The 12,942-nt window shown below is 36.9% G+C and overlaps 2 protein-coding genes across 2 annotated transcripts; both read left to right on the top strand.

Annotated features, from left to right (window-relative positions):
• The first annotated feature begins 694 nt into the window (after positions 1-694).
• LOC132274951 (plasmodesmata-located protein 2) lies at positions 695-2,662 on the top strand. The gene is made up of 3 exons (XM_059776324.1): positions 695-2,034; positions 2,248-2,361; positions 2,437-2,662. Exons 1-3 carry the CDS (start codon positions 1,278-1,280, stop codon positions 2,442-2,444), a joined length of 879 nt encoding a protein of 292 aa, XP_059632307.1. The 5' UTR covers positions 695-1,277; the 3' UTR covers positions 2,445-2,662.
• A 3,263-nt stretch (positions 2,663-5,925) lies between these two features.
• LOC132274949 (pentatricopeptide repeat-containing protein At4g33170-like) lies at positions 5,926-8,471 on the top strand. Its single transcript, XM_059776322.1, has one exon. It carries the CDS (start codon positions 6,067-6,069, stop codon positions 7,768-7,770), a length of 1,704 nt encoding a protein of 567 aa, XP_059632305.1. The 5' UTR covers positions 5,926-6,066; the 3' UTR covers positions 7,771-8,471.
• The last annotated feature ends 4,471 nt before the right edge of the window (positions 8,472-12,942 follow it).

The raw sequence follows: 12,942 nt of genomic DNA, 5'->3' as shown, positions 1-12,942 counted from the left end.
GTCTTTTCTATGTAACAGTCTCGAAACCTTAATTTTGGAACAATATTCGAGGGGGAGTTAATTATTTTTTTTGAATGAAGGCAATGAGGTAATATAGGTGTAAAAAAAAGTGAAGAGGCTTCCCTATCTATTTCCTTTTCCTTCTTGTCCTGACTCCTAACCAATAATGAAACCTTATCTCGTACCTTTCTTAAAAGAGTTAATTTTTTTTTAATGATGTACAAGCACATTAGATATGATGACTTTCCAAATCAGTTAAAATGACTTGTAACCTTACTTCGAGTAAGAAAAAAGGTTTAAAAAAATAGAGAGTTTGATCGAAATTATAGCAAGTTATTAAAAAATGATTTTACTTTACCATTCATATGAGAAGGAATCAACTTAAGACTTTGCTTACCTTCAGAAAAAAAAAATACAAAACTTAAGACTTTGCTTGAGCTTTAAATCAATTCAACATGCAAGTTTTAAATACGAAAACAAGCTCATACCATGTTGACCTCAAAGTCCAAAATTTTAGCCAAAAACAGCTCTCGAAATTAATGAGTATCACACATTTCCTGCATTTCATTCACTCATGAAAATGATGGTCAAAAGGTGGAAACAAAACTCACACCTTCCTTCAAATTCAAACTGACTCAGAATGTAATGTAAGCATGTTCAAACTTCAAACAAACCTTTCCACAAAATCAGATTCCAATAACTCCCCAGTCCCCCCTTCCCTCTCTCTCTCTCAAACACACACAAAGACCTAGAGAATATTTCTTTTTACTTTTTTCAATTATTTTATTTAAACATTTTGTTCTCATTCTCTTCAAATAGTATTTAAAAATTTATAATTTTAAATAAAACCAATAGATAACCATGGCATAGATATATTATTTTATTACTTCATTGCCATACGTACATTATACACATCCTGTAAAGAATTAGAGAGAGAAAAAGATGCCCTCCTCATAGCTGCACATCGCCACATCCAGAGGTACTAGCCATCCAAAAAGAAAGCAAAACCCAAATACACCACTGGACCAAACTCCAAAAACCCAAACCTTTTCCGAGTTAAAAGAAGCAAAAATCAAAGGTACCCTTCAATCTTTTCTCATTTTCATCCAAAACCCATCTCTCAAAAACCCCCCAAAATCTCGAAAAACCAGCAAACATCGAAGGTACCAAACACAACCCTTCAATCTTTTCTCATTTTCATCCAAAACCAATCTCTCAAAACCCCCCAAAAATCTCAAAAAACCAGCAATGATTTGATCCTTCATCAACCCCTCCAAATGGGTTTAGCCACAAAACCCTTTTGCCTCCTCTCTCTGTTTCTGGTGCTCATCCCACTATCTGAACCTGCATCTGATTTCACCAACTTGGTCTACAAGGGTTGTGCAAAGCAGGCTTTGGCAGATCCAACTGGGGTTTACTCACAATTCCTTTCCACCATTTTTGGGTCTTTGATTCAACAGTCCTCCAAAGCCAAGTTCTTCAAGACCACCTCTGGTAGTGGCCAAACCTCTGTCACTGGTCTCTTCCAGTGTAGAGGTGACCTGAGCAATGTTGACTGCTACAACTGTGTGAGCAAGCTACCAATTCTCATTGACAAGCTCTGTGGCAAGCAAGTTGCTGCAAGAATCCAACTTTCTGGTTGCTATATGCTGTATGAAGTCTCTGGTTTTACTCAAATCTCTGGTATGGAGATGCTGTACAAGACTTGTGGTGGAACAAATGTTGCAGGGAGTGGGTTTGAGGAGCGAAGAGACACGGCGTTTTCGACGTTGGAGAGTGGTGTGGTGAGTGGCAATGGGTTCTACACAACAAGCTATGAAGCTGTGTATGTGTTGGGGCAATGTGAGGGTGATTTGGGGTCTGCTGATTGTGGTAACTGTGTGACAAGTGCTGTCCAGAGAGCTCAGGCTGAATGCGGAGCTTCCATTTCAGGCCAAGTCTATCTTCACAAGTGTTTTATTAGCTATAGTTACTATCCAAATGGGGTGCCCAGAAGATCTTCTTCATCATCTGAATCTGAATCTTCTTCATCAGGTAAAGATTGAAAGAAAATTTGCAAAACTTAAGGTTTAGAGTGATAGGCCACTGAAAACTGCTTTTCATTTCAAAGCACTTTCATTTGTCTAACTTAGATTAGTGGTCTCTCTCTTTAAACTTGTTTTGAGTGGTTGAAAATCTTTGTCAAACTTTGATTAGTGCTCTCTCTCTCTCTCTCTCTCTAAACTTGTTTGTATTTGATTGATGTAGGGACAGGGCAAAATACAGGGAAGACAGTAGCAATTATATTAGGAGGGGCAGCAGGAGTAGGGTTTCTAGTCATTTGTTTGCTGTTTGCTAGAAATTTAATGAAGAAACATGATGGTAAGTGTATATATATAGACAATTAGAACGATGATTTATTGCTATTTATTTATTCTTATGCTTTTTTTCTTGCAGATTTTTGAAAGGAGGAGAAGGGTTAAAAAAGACCAAAGTTCTTTTTCAGGTGTATTCTTTCCTTATATTATTTTCTTTTCAAAGAGGATAAATGGTTTTTGTGGTGGGGAGAGAAAAAGGAGGAGGTAATTATGGGAAATTTTTGTCATAGGTGGGTAAGAATTTGTTTGGAAGATAAGAAAGTGGGAGCGTGAAAGTAAGAATGAATTTGCTTTAATTTCAAGAATGAATGTTTGTCATTTTGGAATGGCGAAATAGATGGGAAAGTGGTAGTGAGTTTTGTGCCTTCTTTTTTCTCATTGCCATGTGATTGTTTGTCTCTTTGCTTCCTTGTCCAGAATAATTCTACTCTGTTTTCTTCACAACTTTTATGCTTTTTAGAAAGTATTCTCTCTCACACACACTCTCTCTCTATATAAATACACACGTATATGGATGTGTGTGCCCGTGTTCTCTTAACTAGGGTTTACAATGGGGCCTGCAAAGGCAGGCAAAAATTGTAACAACTTGACTTTGTTCAAAGGTATTGTTAATGCATTGTCCAATTAATGCATCTAGTCAAGAATGCATGCATTTCTTAAAGAGGGTCAAGCTCAGAAGGAAACCAGAAAAGAAAATAAAAGTTCGTTTTTTTATGGTATTTGTTACCATCAGAATTAATTAGGCAACGTGAACAGAGTTACCCTGCCAAGTCAAATCAACAAAAGTTATTATGCTAATAATATTTACCCTTGAAACTTGTGAATAAATCTCTATTATTACTCTGTTTACTATAAACATGCCAGTTCAATTAGCATTAGTTTTAAAACTGTTGTGTTGGCTTTTGTCATGAACATGTGCATTTTTGTATATTTACCTTGGCAACTCTGTCATAAACATTTACATTTTGCAAAGTTACATGGCATTGAATCAACCAATTACTTGGGTCCTTCCTTTGTATTTAAGGCCATAGCACCAGTCAATCCACGTGTTGTCATATCTTTCTTTACTAACTCTACTCAAAGTTAGTCTTTCTCTTTTCCTAATATTACCCTCAATGTAAAGCCAAATTCTCAGGGTATGACTATCCAAATAATCTACTAGTTAAGCTATCTGGTACCTTTGGCTTTGAAATTTAGCTCCAAGTGTTCTGATATTGTCAGGGGAAGGAGTGATTTGAGCATAGATGCAGATTTGCCCGCCAACTTTAGCAATAGCAAAACATCATATTCTCATCTTAGGGTTATGATCAAATGGTGGACATATAGTTGCCTCATCATGACTTAGATTGTGATCAGTTTAAAGAGTTGTTTTCATCATTTGTCTATTGCAGTTCATTCCTGAAATTCATTTCTTTGCTTCTTAAAAGGATTAGTGCTAGTGGGCAGCTTGATGCAGTTATCAAAACTTGGCAACATATCCCGATGTTGCCACATTCAAGCATAGGCTGATATTAGTGAATAAAATTCTAGTAGGTCTGTTCATTAAGAGAATTTGGTAGTGTTATATTTTTAAAAATAGGATGACTCTGTAATTTTCCCTCCCTTTTTCTTATATTTGCCTCTGGTGTTTGTGTGGTTCTGTTACTCTTTTAGTTATTCTTCAATTTGCTTGAAAATTTTTGTTAGCATTTTAGTGATGAAAAGGATCAAGATCAACTAAAATGTTTCTTTTAGATTATATTGTATATTCCTAGGGTTTAGGGTTTACCGTAGCCCCCTTCACCTACCCACTTGCCTTAATTAAATTACTTGTCCAACACTCACCTACTACTCCGTTACTCCCCTCTATATATAGGTGTAGGTGCTTTGTGTACATTGTAATTGACTTCAATTCATTACATATATACATTTCATATATTATCTCTTTCAACAGTCTCCCTTGTGATAGGATGTGTACTTTATTTTGCTTAAATTGAGGATTTTATGCTTTTGATTACAATGACTATGATGATGTGTTTCTACAGAAAAAAGAGAGTTTTGATCCTGACAGAGAGGAAGCTAATCTTTCCATTTACTTTCAAAGTGCCATGAAAGTTCATATATACTCATTATCACACCTGTTCAACTTCAAACTTAAAGGAATCTAAATTTCAGCTATTCAGACTAATTATTGGTATCTTTTTTCCTCTTTTCATTATTGATGTTTTGTCATAGTTCTAGGTAATCATATACATACATACATATACATATATATATAGGGGTAAAAATCATAAAACCCTTTGTACTGAAATTTATGCACAAGACCTCTTTTTACTAAGTAAACATGGTGAAATCTACTTTAACTTTTCAAAAAGTTTTCAAGTTACTTGCTTATTCGGTTTTTGACCAAAATGTTCATGTACATGCCCTTTTTCAGCTTTTAAATTAAAATTAAAACAGTAAAGTCAATTTGTCATTTCACTTAAAATGATCACTTTTATTGATAAGGAGATTATTGGATACTAAAGTCTAAAAGAGTTACATGATTACTTAAAATTATGATTTTATCCCTATATATTCACATTTCACACACGCAATTGTCGAAAAGAAAAAAAGTCATTGCAATCAAAAGCAAGAATAGCAATTTGGTCATGACACTGCCAAATGACACTGCCACTTCAACTTTTCAAAGCACTAACGACCTATTGAGATTATCCCCACCCCAAAACCAAATAAATAAATAAATAAATAAATAATAGAAAGATAAATATATACAGATATACTACTTTCTTGCTCTTCAATATTATATAATTAAGTATTATTTAATCAGTTACATCTCTTTCCATCAAATCGATACAGCCAATATATGTGATAATAAATAAACAAATGCATTGAAATGATCATATACTCCAATCAGTATATGTGCTGGCATTATCAATTGGTAGCGTGAATATAATAACTCAAAAGTTTATATTGTACAGATATTTTTATAAGAATGGAAATTCTATATACACAGTTCACACACATATGTGTGTATATATGTTTTGCAGATATGGACAATTTAGAGGTGCTCATGACCCTATACTCTATAAAATTATACATGTCCTTAAAAGTCACTTTCTAAATCTTCAAACCAAACAAATACTTAGATTTTTATTTTTTTATTTTTTCCTAAACAAGTACTAGATCATTAATTATTATAATTCCTAAAGTCTAAAGATTAACCATTAAAGCTTGAGTAGGCTCAATGGCTTGTGTGCCCTTTTTATCCTTCTTGTCAATAACCAAGGTTGCAAAGCTTGTCTTCCCCATTTATTTTTATTTTTTTTTATTTTGAAAAAAAAAAAAAAACACTACATTTGAGGACTTTGCATTAAAATCAAGTTAAAGCAATCAAAACATGACTTCTCTAATATTGTTAATAAAAATAAAAAGAGTTGGTTCACACCACAAAATACAAATTTGATCATAAATATTTGCAACATCATTCGAGTTATTATTTTTTAAGCTGCTTGTATTTGTCAATTCACATTATCAAGTAGAGTTTAAGCTCAGTTTTTCAAAACAATACGGTGTTAAGCTCCAATTTTATTAACCAAACTTTTAAACAAACAAATTAAAACTATACAAAACTCGACTTAGTTCATTTGCAACCCTTGGAAAAGGGGATGGTGTTCCCTCTAAACTTAAGAATGTGTCCAACCCTCTCTTATCTCACACCATCTCTAAAATGAGCTCCGTAGACGCAGCGCCATCACACCCAGACCCACGCCGAATACACGCACACGCCATCAAAACCAGCAACACCGAACGTTCCCTCCTCAACAACCTCATCACCCTCTACTCCAAATCAAACCTCTTATCAGACGCTCTCCGTCTCTTCCATCAAATCCCATTCCCAAACGTCGTATCATGGACGGCCCTGATCTCAGCTCACTCCAACACTCTCTGTTCCCTCCACCACTTCATCTCCATGCTCCGCCACCCTATCCTGCCCAACCAGCGCACTTTAGCCTCCCTCTTCAAAACCTGCGCTGCCCTCCCTTCCCTCTCCTTCGGCCTCCAGCTCCACACACTCTCTCTAAAACTGTCTCTCTCTACCCAGCCCTTTGCAGCCTCCGCCCTCGTCCATTTCTATTCGAAAACCCGTCTCCCCAACGAAGCACGCAAAGTGTTCGACGAAATTCCTGAGAGAGACGACGTCTGTTATTCCACTGTTATTGTCGGCCTCGCGCAAAACTCGCGGTCTTTCGAGGCACTTTCTTACTTTGCTGACATGAGAGCATGCAATGTTGGGTCTTCTATGTATAGTTTGTCCGGTGCGCTTCGTGGGGTGGCGGAGCTGGCCGCGTTGGAGCAATGTAGGATCATTCATGGGCATTCTGTGGTTACTGGGCTCGGCTCGAAAGTGATTGTTGCGACCGCTTTGGTTGATGGGTACGGGAAGTGTGGTCTTATATTGGACGCTCGCGGTCTGTTTGATGAGTTATTGCCGGATATGAATGTTATTGGGTGGAATGCTATGATGGCAGCTTATGCGCAACAAGGGGACAATAATTCAGTTACTGAGCTTTTTGGTTCCATGGAGGCTAGAGGGCTTGTGCCGGATGAATATAGCTTTTTAGCTCTTCTAACATCGTTTTGCAATGCGGGTTTGGTTAGTGAGACAGAGCACTGGCTGGCGAAAATGAAATTGGATTATGGGTTGGAACCTTGGCTTGAGCATTATACATGTTTGGTGGGTGCAATGGGTCGAGCTGGGCGATTGGAGGATGCTGAGAGGGTTGCGATGACACTGCCATTTGAGCCGGATGCAGCAGTATGGCGGGCATTATTGTCGACCAGTGCATACCATGGCAATGCTGATATGGCTCGGGCAATGGCCAAACGCTTGTTGGAACTTGACCCACGTGATGATTCAGCTTATGTGATTGTTGCCAATGCATTTGCAGGTGCAGGACGGTGGCAAGAAGTTAAGGAAGTTAGGAAGATGATGAAAGATAAGAGAGTGAGGAAAAAAGGCGGGCGGAGTTGGATAGAAGTGCGAGGAGAGGTTCATGTGTTTTTAGCAGGGGACAAGAAGCACGAAAGGGCTGATGAGATTTACACGAAGCTGGCAGAGTTGATGGAGGAGATTGAGAAATTGGGTTATGTGCCGATTTGGGATGAGGTGTTGCATGAGATGGAGGAAGCAGAGAAGAGGGAAGTGCTTTGGCATCACAGTGAGAAGTTGGCGGTGGCGTTTGGGTTGCTCAGTGGGGCTGCACCACCAGGGAAAGCTTTAAGGATTGTGAAGAATTTGAGGATATGCAGGGATTGTCACGAGGCTATGAAGTATATAAGCAGAGTGGTGAAAAGGGAGATTATTGTTAGGGATGTTAACAGATATCACAGGTTCTTGAATGGTAGTTGCACTTGTAGAGATTACTGGTGATCCATTCAAGATTAATTACTATAATGCTGGCAAACCAAAACCCGAAATTTGACAATATAAACATGGAGGGAGGGAGGGTTGTACATGTGGAGATTTTTGTGATTTATTTACGATAAACCCCAATAATGTTGCACAATGTTGAGAAAGAAAACGTAAATTTTGATGATACATGGAATTCATTGGCATGGTGCACAATGCTGAGAAAGAAAACCTAAATTTTGATGATACAGAGAATTCATTGGCATGGTTTTCTTCCGGTAGCTGTTGCTTGGGTGGCTTTCAGTCACGGGCGAGAAGACTGAAGCAACCACAATTTCATTCTTTGCCATTTGAGGCCTACGAGTAGAAACTGTTGTTTGCCTCCATGCCCAGATGGTTGATTCACCTGCGCTTGTTTGCTGACTGATTGCCATAGCCACATCGGAATGTTGGTGGATCAGATGGGGTAGGTGCACTATTAGTAACACTAGTTTTTTCATCCATTTTTCAGCGAGCATGAATGAGTAGGTGATTCTCAGCTGCTACTGCACGATGGGTTGAACCAAATTTTTCGGAAAGATGTAAATTGTTTTCTACGCCCTCTGTCTCGAAAAGAATGTTAGTAACGGTTTCCCAAAAAAAATATTTATTTTGGAATTGAGGGAGTACATTAAAAGAGCGGTAATTGTGGTTCTATTTTATCTATTTTTGTTCGCATGCTAACTCGTTCATTTCATTCGAAAGTCTTCGGCAAACTCATGCATCACAATTTCCTTGGTTGCTAAATTAAATGAAATATTTGGGAGTTTCTCTCTCTAAATCTCAATTAAAAGTCCCGGGAACAAATTATTTACATAAATTTGCTAAAGATACATTAAAAAATGTGGGCTATATGCATATATTCTAGAATTAATTAGAGAGAAATAACATGCATATATTCTAGAATTAATTAGAGAGAAATAACAACAATGATCTATGCCCATATATATGTATATATATATATGTGGACATCGATCCCAAGTCTCATTGTGGAGATACATCCTTCCAGGTTTGGGAAACAAACATCAAATAGATTTGCAGTTGGGAGAATCATAAGCATCGAGCTATTAATGACGAGACAGAATAGTAAAATATTTCAATTAGGTATTGATGACGAGAATAGTAAAATATTTCAATTATCATGTCCTCAGGAACATTTAGAGACTATGTACCGAATAAGAATGGGATAAAAGAATTAAGAATGTCTTTTTTTTTTTTTTTTCCTTCTCTTTTAACATTGGTAGGTAGTTAATTGGTTAGTGTTCATGTAAAAGCAAAAATGAATGAAATTTTAAGCTCAAGCAGTTGCCCAGCTGTCATGCATACCGGAACAGGATTACGGTTAATTTGAAACTTTGGGTTAATCCAAAAATTTAGTGAAACCACTAAACTACTCAAAACTGAAGATAACAGTATAAAAAGAACTGGAGAGGGGAATGGAGTCATGAAAGCAACCATTTGCAACTATGTGATTGCCCTATACGCAAACTACATATAGATCAGAGAATATTGAGATGATGATGAAAGAAAAAACAATACAAAAGGTTAATCAAGAATAAAAGGTTAACTTGGCAGTTGGTACAGTCCCTGAAACTCAAAAAGATACTAAAATTGAGGTATTCATACCTAGAAATATTAAAGGGTTAATTCCACCTACACCCCTGATGTTTGTCTATATTCCACTTACACCCCTCTACGTTTCAATATTTCACTTACCTCCCTTGAAGTTTTGATTTATATAGCAAATTACCGCCTGCCGTTAAGCAACTGATGGTGTCAGCATAAACAAATATGTACAAGGTCAATTTTGCCCTTCTAATACTTGAAATAACATTTTTAACCTCATTGACCAATGCAAATTTACAAAATTACATTTAACTCATAAACTCGAAAAGTTTAACCGTGTCCTCATATCACCGACCCAGAACACCCCTATTCACCGATTGCTTCAACTTTGTAAGTTGCTGAAATTGAGCCCACATTATTAATCCATGCACCAAAAGATGGTGACCAAACAAGTCGTTGCTCGCCGGACTGAAAAAGGAGGAATCCTTAATTCAGTCCAAATGCCGTCAAATCTACGGCCGTGTAGTTGTCGTCGAATCTACCGTCGAATCTGAAATCCCCTTCTCTATTGAAAATCTTCTCTGTATTTTTCTAAACTGAAATCCCCTTCTCGTTGTAGAACCCTCCCTCTCTCAACGGGAAATCTCTTTAGTTGGAATTTTGTTTTTTGAAATCTCTCTATGTTTCTAATAATCTAGCCTTTAACCCTCTCTTTCTTCTAATCTAGCCTTTAATCCTCTCTTTCTTCGTCGCCGGTTCAAGATGGTTATAGATAAAAAAAAGAAAACACGTATAAATGATTAATTTTATTCTATTGAATTGTTTTATCAAAACAAAAAACAGAGACAAGCACATCCATTCAATGTTAGGATGCGTTTTATCTCTAGATTTTCATCCTAATTTTTTTTTTTGTTTTTCCTGATTTGATTTGGAAACAAAAAACAAAAATAACAATGAATGGAGCTGGGTTTCCGGTGAGATCAGGCAAGTTCCGGGGGAAGAATTGTTAGTGGTGAGCTGATCGTTTATGAACCTTGAGATCGACAGAGATGGAGTTTTCAGGCAAGGTTATGACTCAAATTGCTGAAGGGTGATGGCAGTCACGCGCCGCCATCGGGTCCGATCTTCTTGTTGCCGATACAACCTCCTCACATGATTCATATTTTGGGTTGAATACTTAGATATCTCCTTCGACTTCATCAATCTTCATTCTGCTCTCCCAAGCAGACCCTGCAACTATACCCTTTTTTTTTTTTTTTTTTTTTGCAATTGGATCTTGGGCCTGCTAGTGGTGTTACTTGCAAAGGGTGATTGTTGATGGTGGTTGGCGGTCAGCCATGGTGGTGGTAGGTCGAGGTGGAGAAACGGCGAGATCGGTTTTGTAACTCGCCGGAGATTGCTTCACCCAGTTCAGTCTGGCGATCCCAACTCTGGTGAAGTGCAGTTCAATTCAGTCTGGCGAAGCTCGCAATGGAGTAAGGACTAAAGGTTGAACGGCGGTTTGTCCTTACAATTGAACGGCGGGCAGCGAACTGTCCTTGCAATTGAACGACGGGCAGTGAGGAGAACGGCTCGACTGTGATAATAACCATTTTTTTCTGTGGTTGCTGTGTATACTATCGGTGGCATAGTTTCTTCGTTGCCGGCAATAGTGAAGAAGGAAGAAAAATTATATATATATATATATATATATATATATATATATATATATATATAGTGTGTGTGTGTGTGTGTGTGTGTGTGTGAATAGAGAGAGAAATTTAATGGTGTTAAGGTGTTAAAGTGTTTTCTTTTAAATTATAAATTTTAATATATAATTAAAGGGTAAAATAGTAAAATTACACATTTCCGTTGGTATATTAGACAGCGGTTACTGATAGGGGGTGTAGGTAGAATTAACCCAATATTAAAAAGACCTACAGTAAGTAGAACATTAAAATTTTGCTAGATTGATATTATTAACTCAGGTAGTTTGGTTTATGTTTTGAGAGTTTTCTACATTTCACATGGCAGTAAGCATAATATCGATAAAACATAAAACGTCTTAGCTAACCGAAGCCCAAGAACATGTTCTTTAAACCTCTGTTACATGAAAGTGAAGTACCCATATCAGACACATATCCCTCGGACATAGGTATGGAATATGTGTCCGACATTTTTGGTTGGACATGGACTTAAAAAGTATAGTCAATCATTCAAGTACATTATATTATTACTTTAAAATGAGTTAAATGCCTATATTGAATATTATATTAGATAAAAACATTACTTTACTCTAGAAAATAAAATAAAATAATTAATAAAATGAATATTTAGCAGTGTCCGTGTGTCTTTCTGTTTAGAGATTTGACACGTCCGACTCATGGATACACACCCGTGTCCGACACCCGTACCCGAGTCTATGTAACATAGCATGAAAACCTATGAAGCACGGACACTCCTCCCAGGGGCCTCGTACCCGTGTCGGATACTTTTCGGATACCGACACCCGTGTCCGAGGCTCGGACACGTGTCCGACACTTCTGTAAAGTGTCCAAATATTATTTTTTATTGGACACGCGTGTCCGAGGTTCGGACACATGGTCCGACACTTCTGTGAGACAAAATTTATTTTCTCACTCCTCTCAGTCTCTCTTCTTCTTCAATTATCTCTCTTCATGAACAAGATATATATATATATATATATATATATATATATATATATTTAAGTTACATGAATAAAACTTTGTGAAAGACTGAAAGTATATATATTTATTCATATACATATTTAGTTCATTATAGTTATATCTCTTCTGCACATCTTCGTTTGGAATTTGGATCAACTTTATTTTTCATTTATTTTCTGTTTTGTCTTGTCCATATTTTTCTTATAACAGAGATGAAATTATTGAAATTGATTTTGTTCTTTGTTGTTGTTTTATTTATCTGTACAAGATTCTAGTAATTATATTTTGAATATATAATTTTATATATATATATATATATATATATATATATAATTTTATAGGCGTATCCCCGCCGTGTCCGTGTCCTATTTTTTTGAAATTTGCCGTGTCGCCGTATCCGTGTCGTATCGTGTCCGTGTCCGTGCTTCATAGATGAAAACTAATTGTTACCTAAGTTTTTGGGGTTTACTTCAGCCGAATAGTTCAAAACAATTGAATCCCAACAAAATAGGTGCACACCTTGATTGAAGCAACAATGAAATGACCAAGCAACGAGAAAGTGGGAACTCACACAACCTCAGACATGGGCGAAAAGGCTTTAAGAAAAATGATTGATACAAACTCTTTCTAAAGCCTAATGTGAGCTAAGAAATTGCATAGCATGATCCAGGAGCACGCAGGTGTCCTGGGTCAATAAGCAGAATGGAGGATACACACTATGGAAAAATCAAGGCACTAATAAAGTAATTTAGGGTTCCTTTCTAGTTTCTAATTGAAGCCAGAAACAACCCACAACCATCTGCAGCTGAAGAATCTTTGAAGCCCAATGTCATCAACAATTCAATGAGTCCAGAACTTAGTTCAATAGAAAATCGGAAGCAAGACAAAATATAACAAGGGCAGGCTAATAGAGTAGCTTGGC

Source organism: Cornus florida, unplaced genomic scaffold (assembly GCF_030987335.1).
Source record: "Cornus florida cultivar Cherokee Brave unplaced genomic scaffold, ASM3098733v1 CherokeeBrave_3.0.0_Hap2_Chr09, whole genome shotgun sequence".
Lineage (NCBI taxonomy): Eukaryota > Viridiplantae > Streptophyta > Magnoliopsida > Cornales > Cornaceae > Cornus > Cornus florida.
Note: the sequence above shows the minus strand (reverse complement) of the source record. Positions and strands in the feature narration are given on the sequence as shown.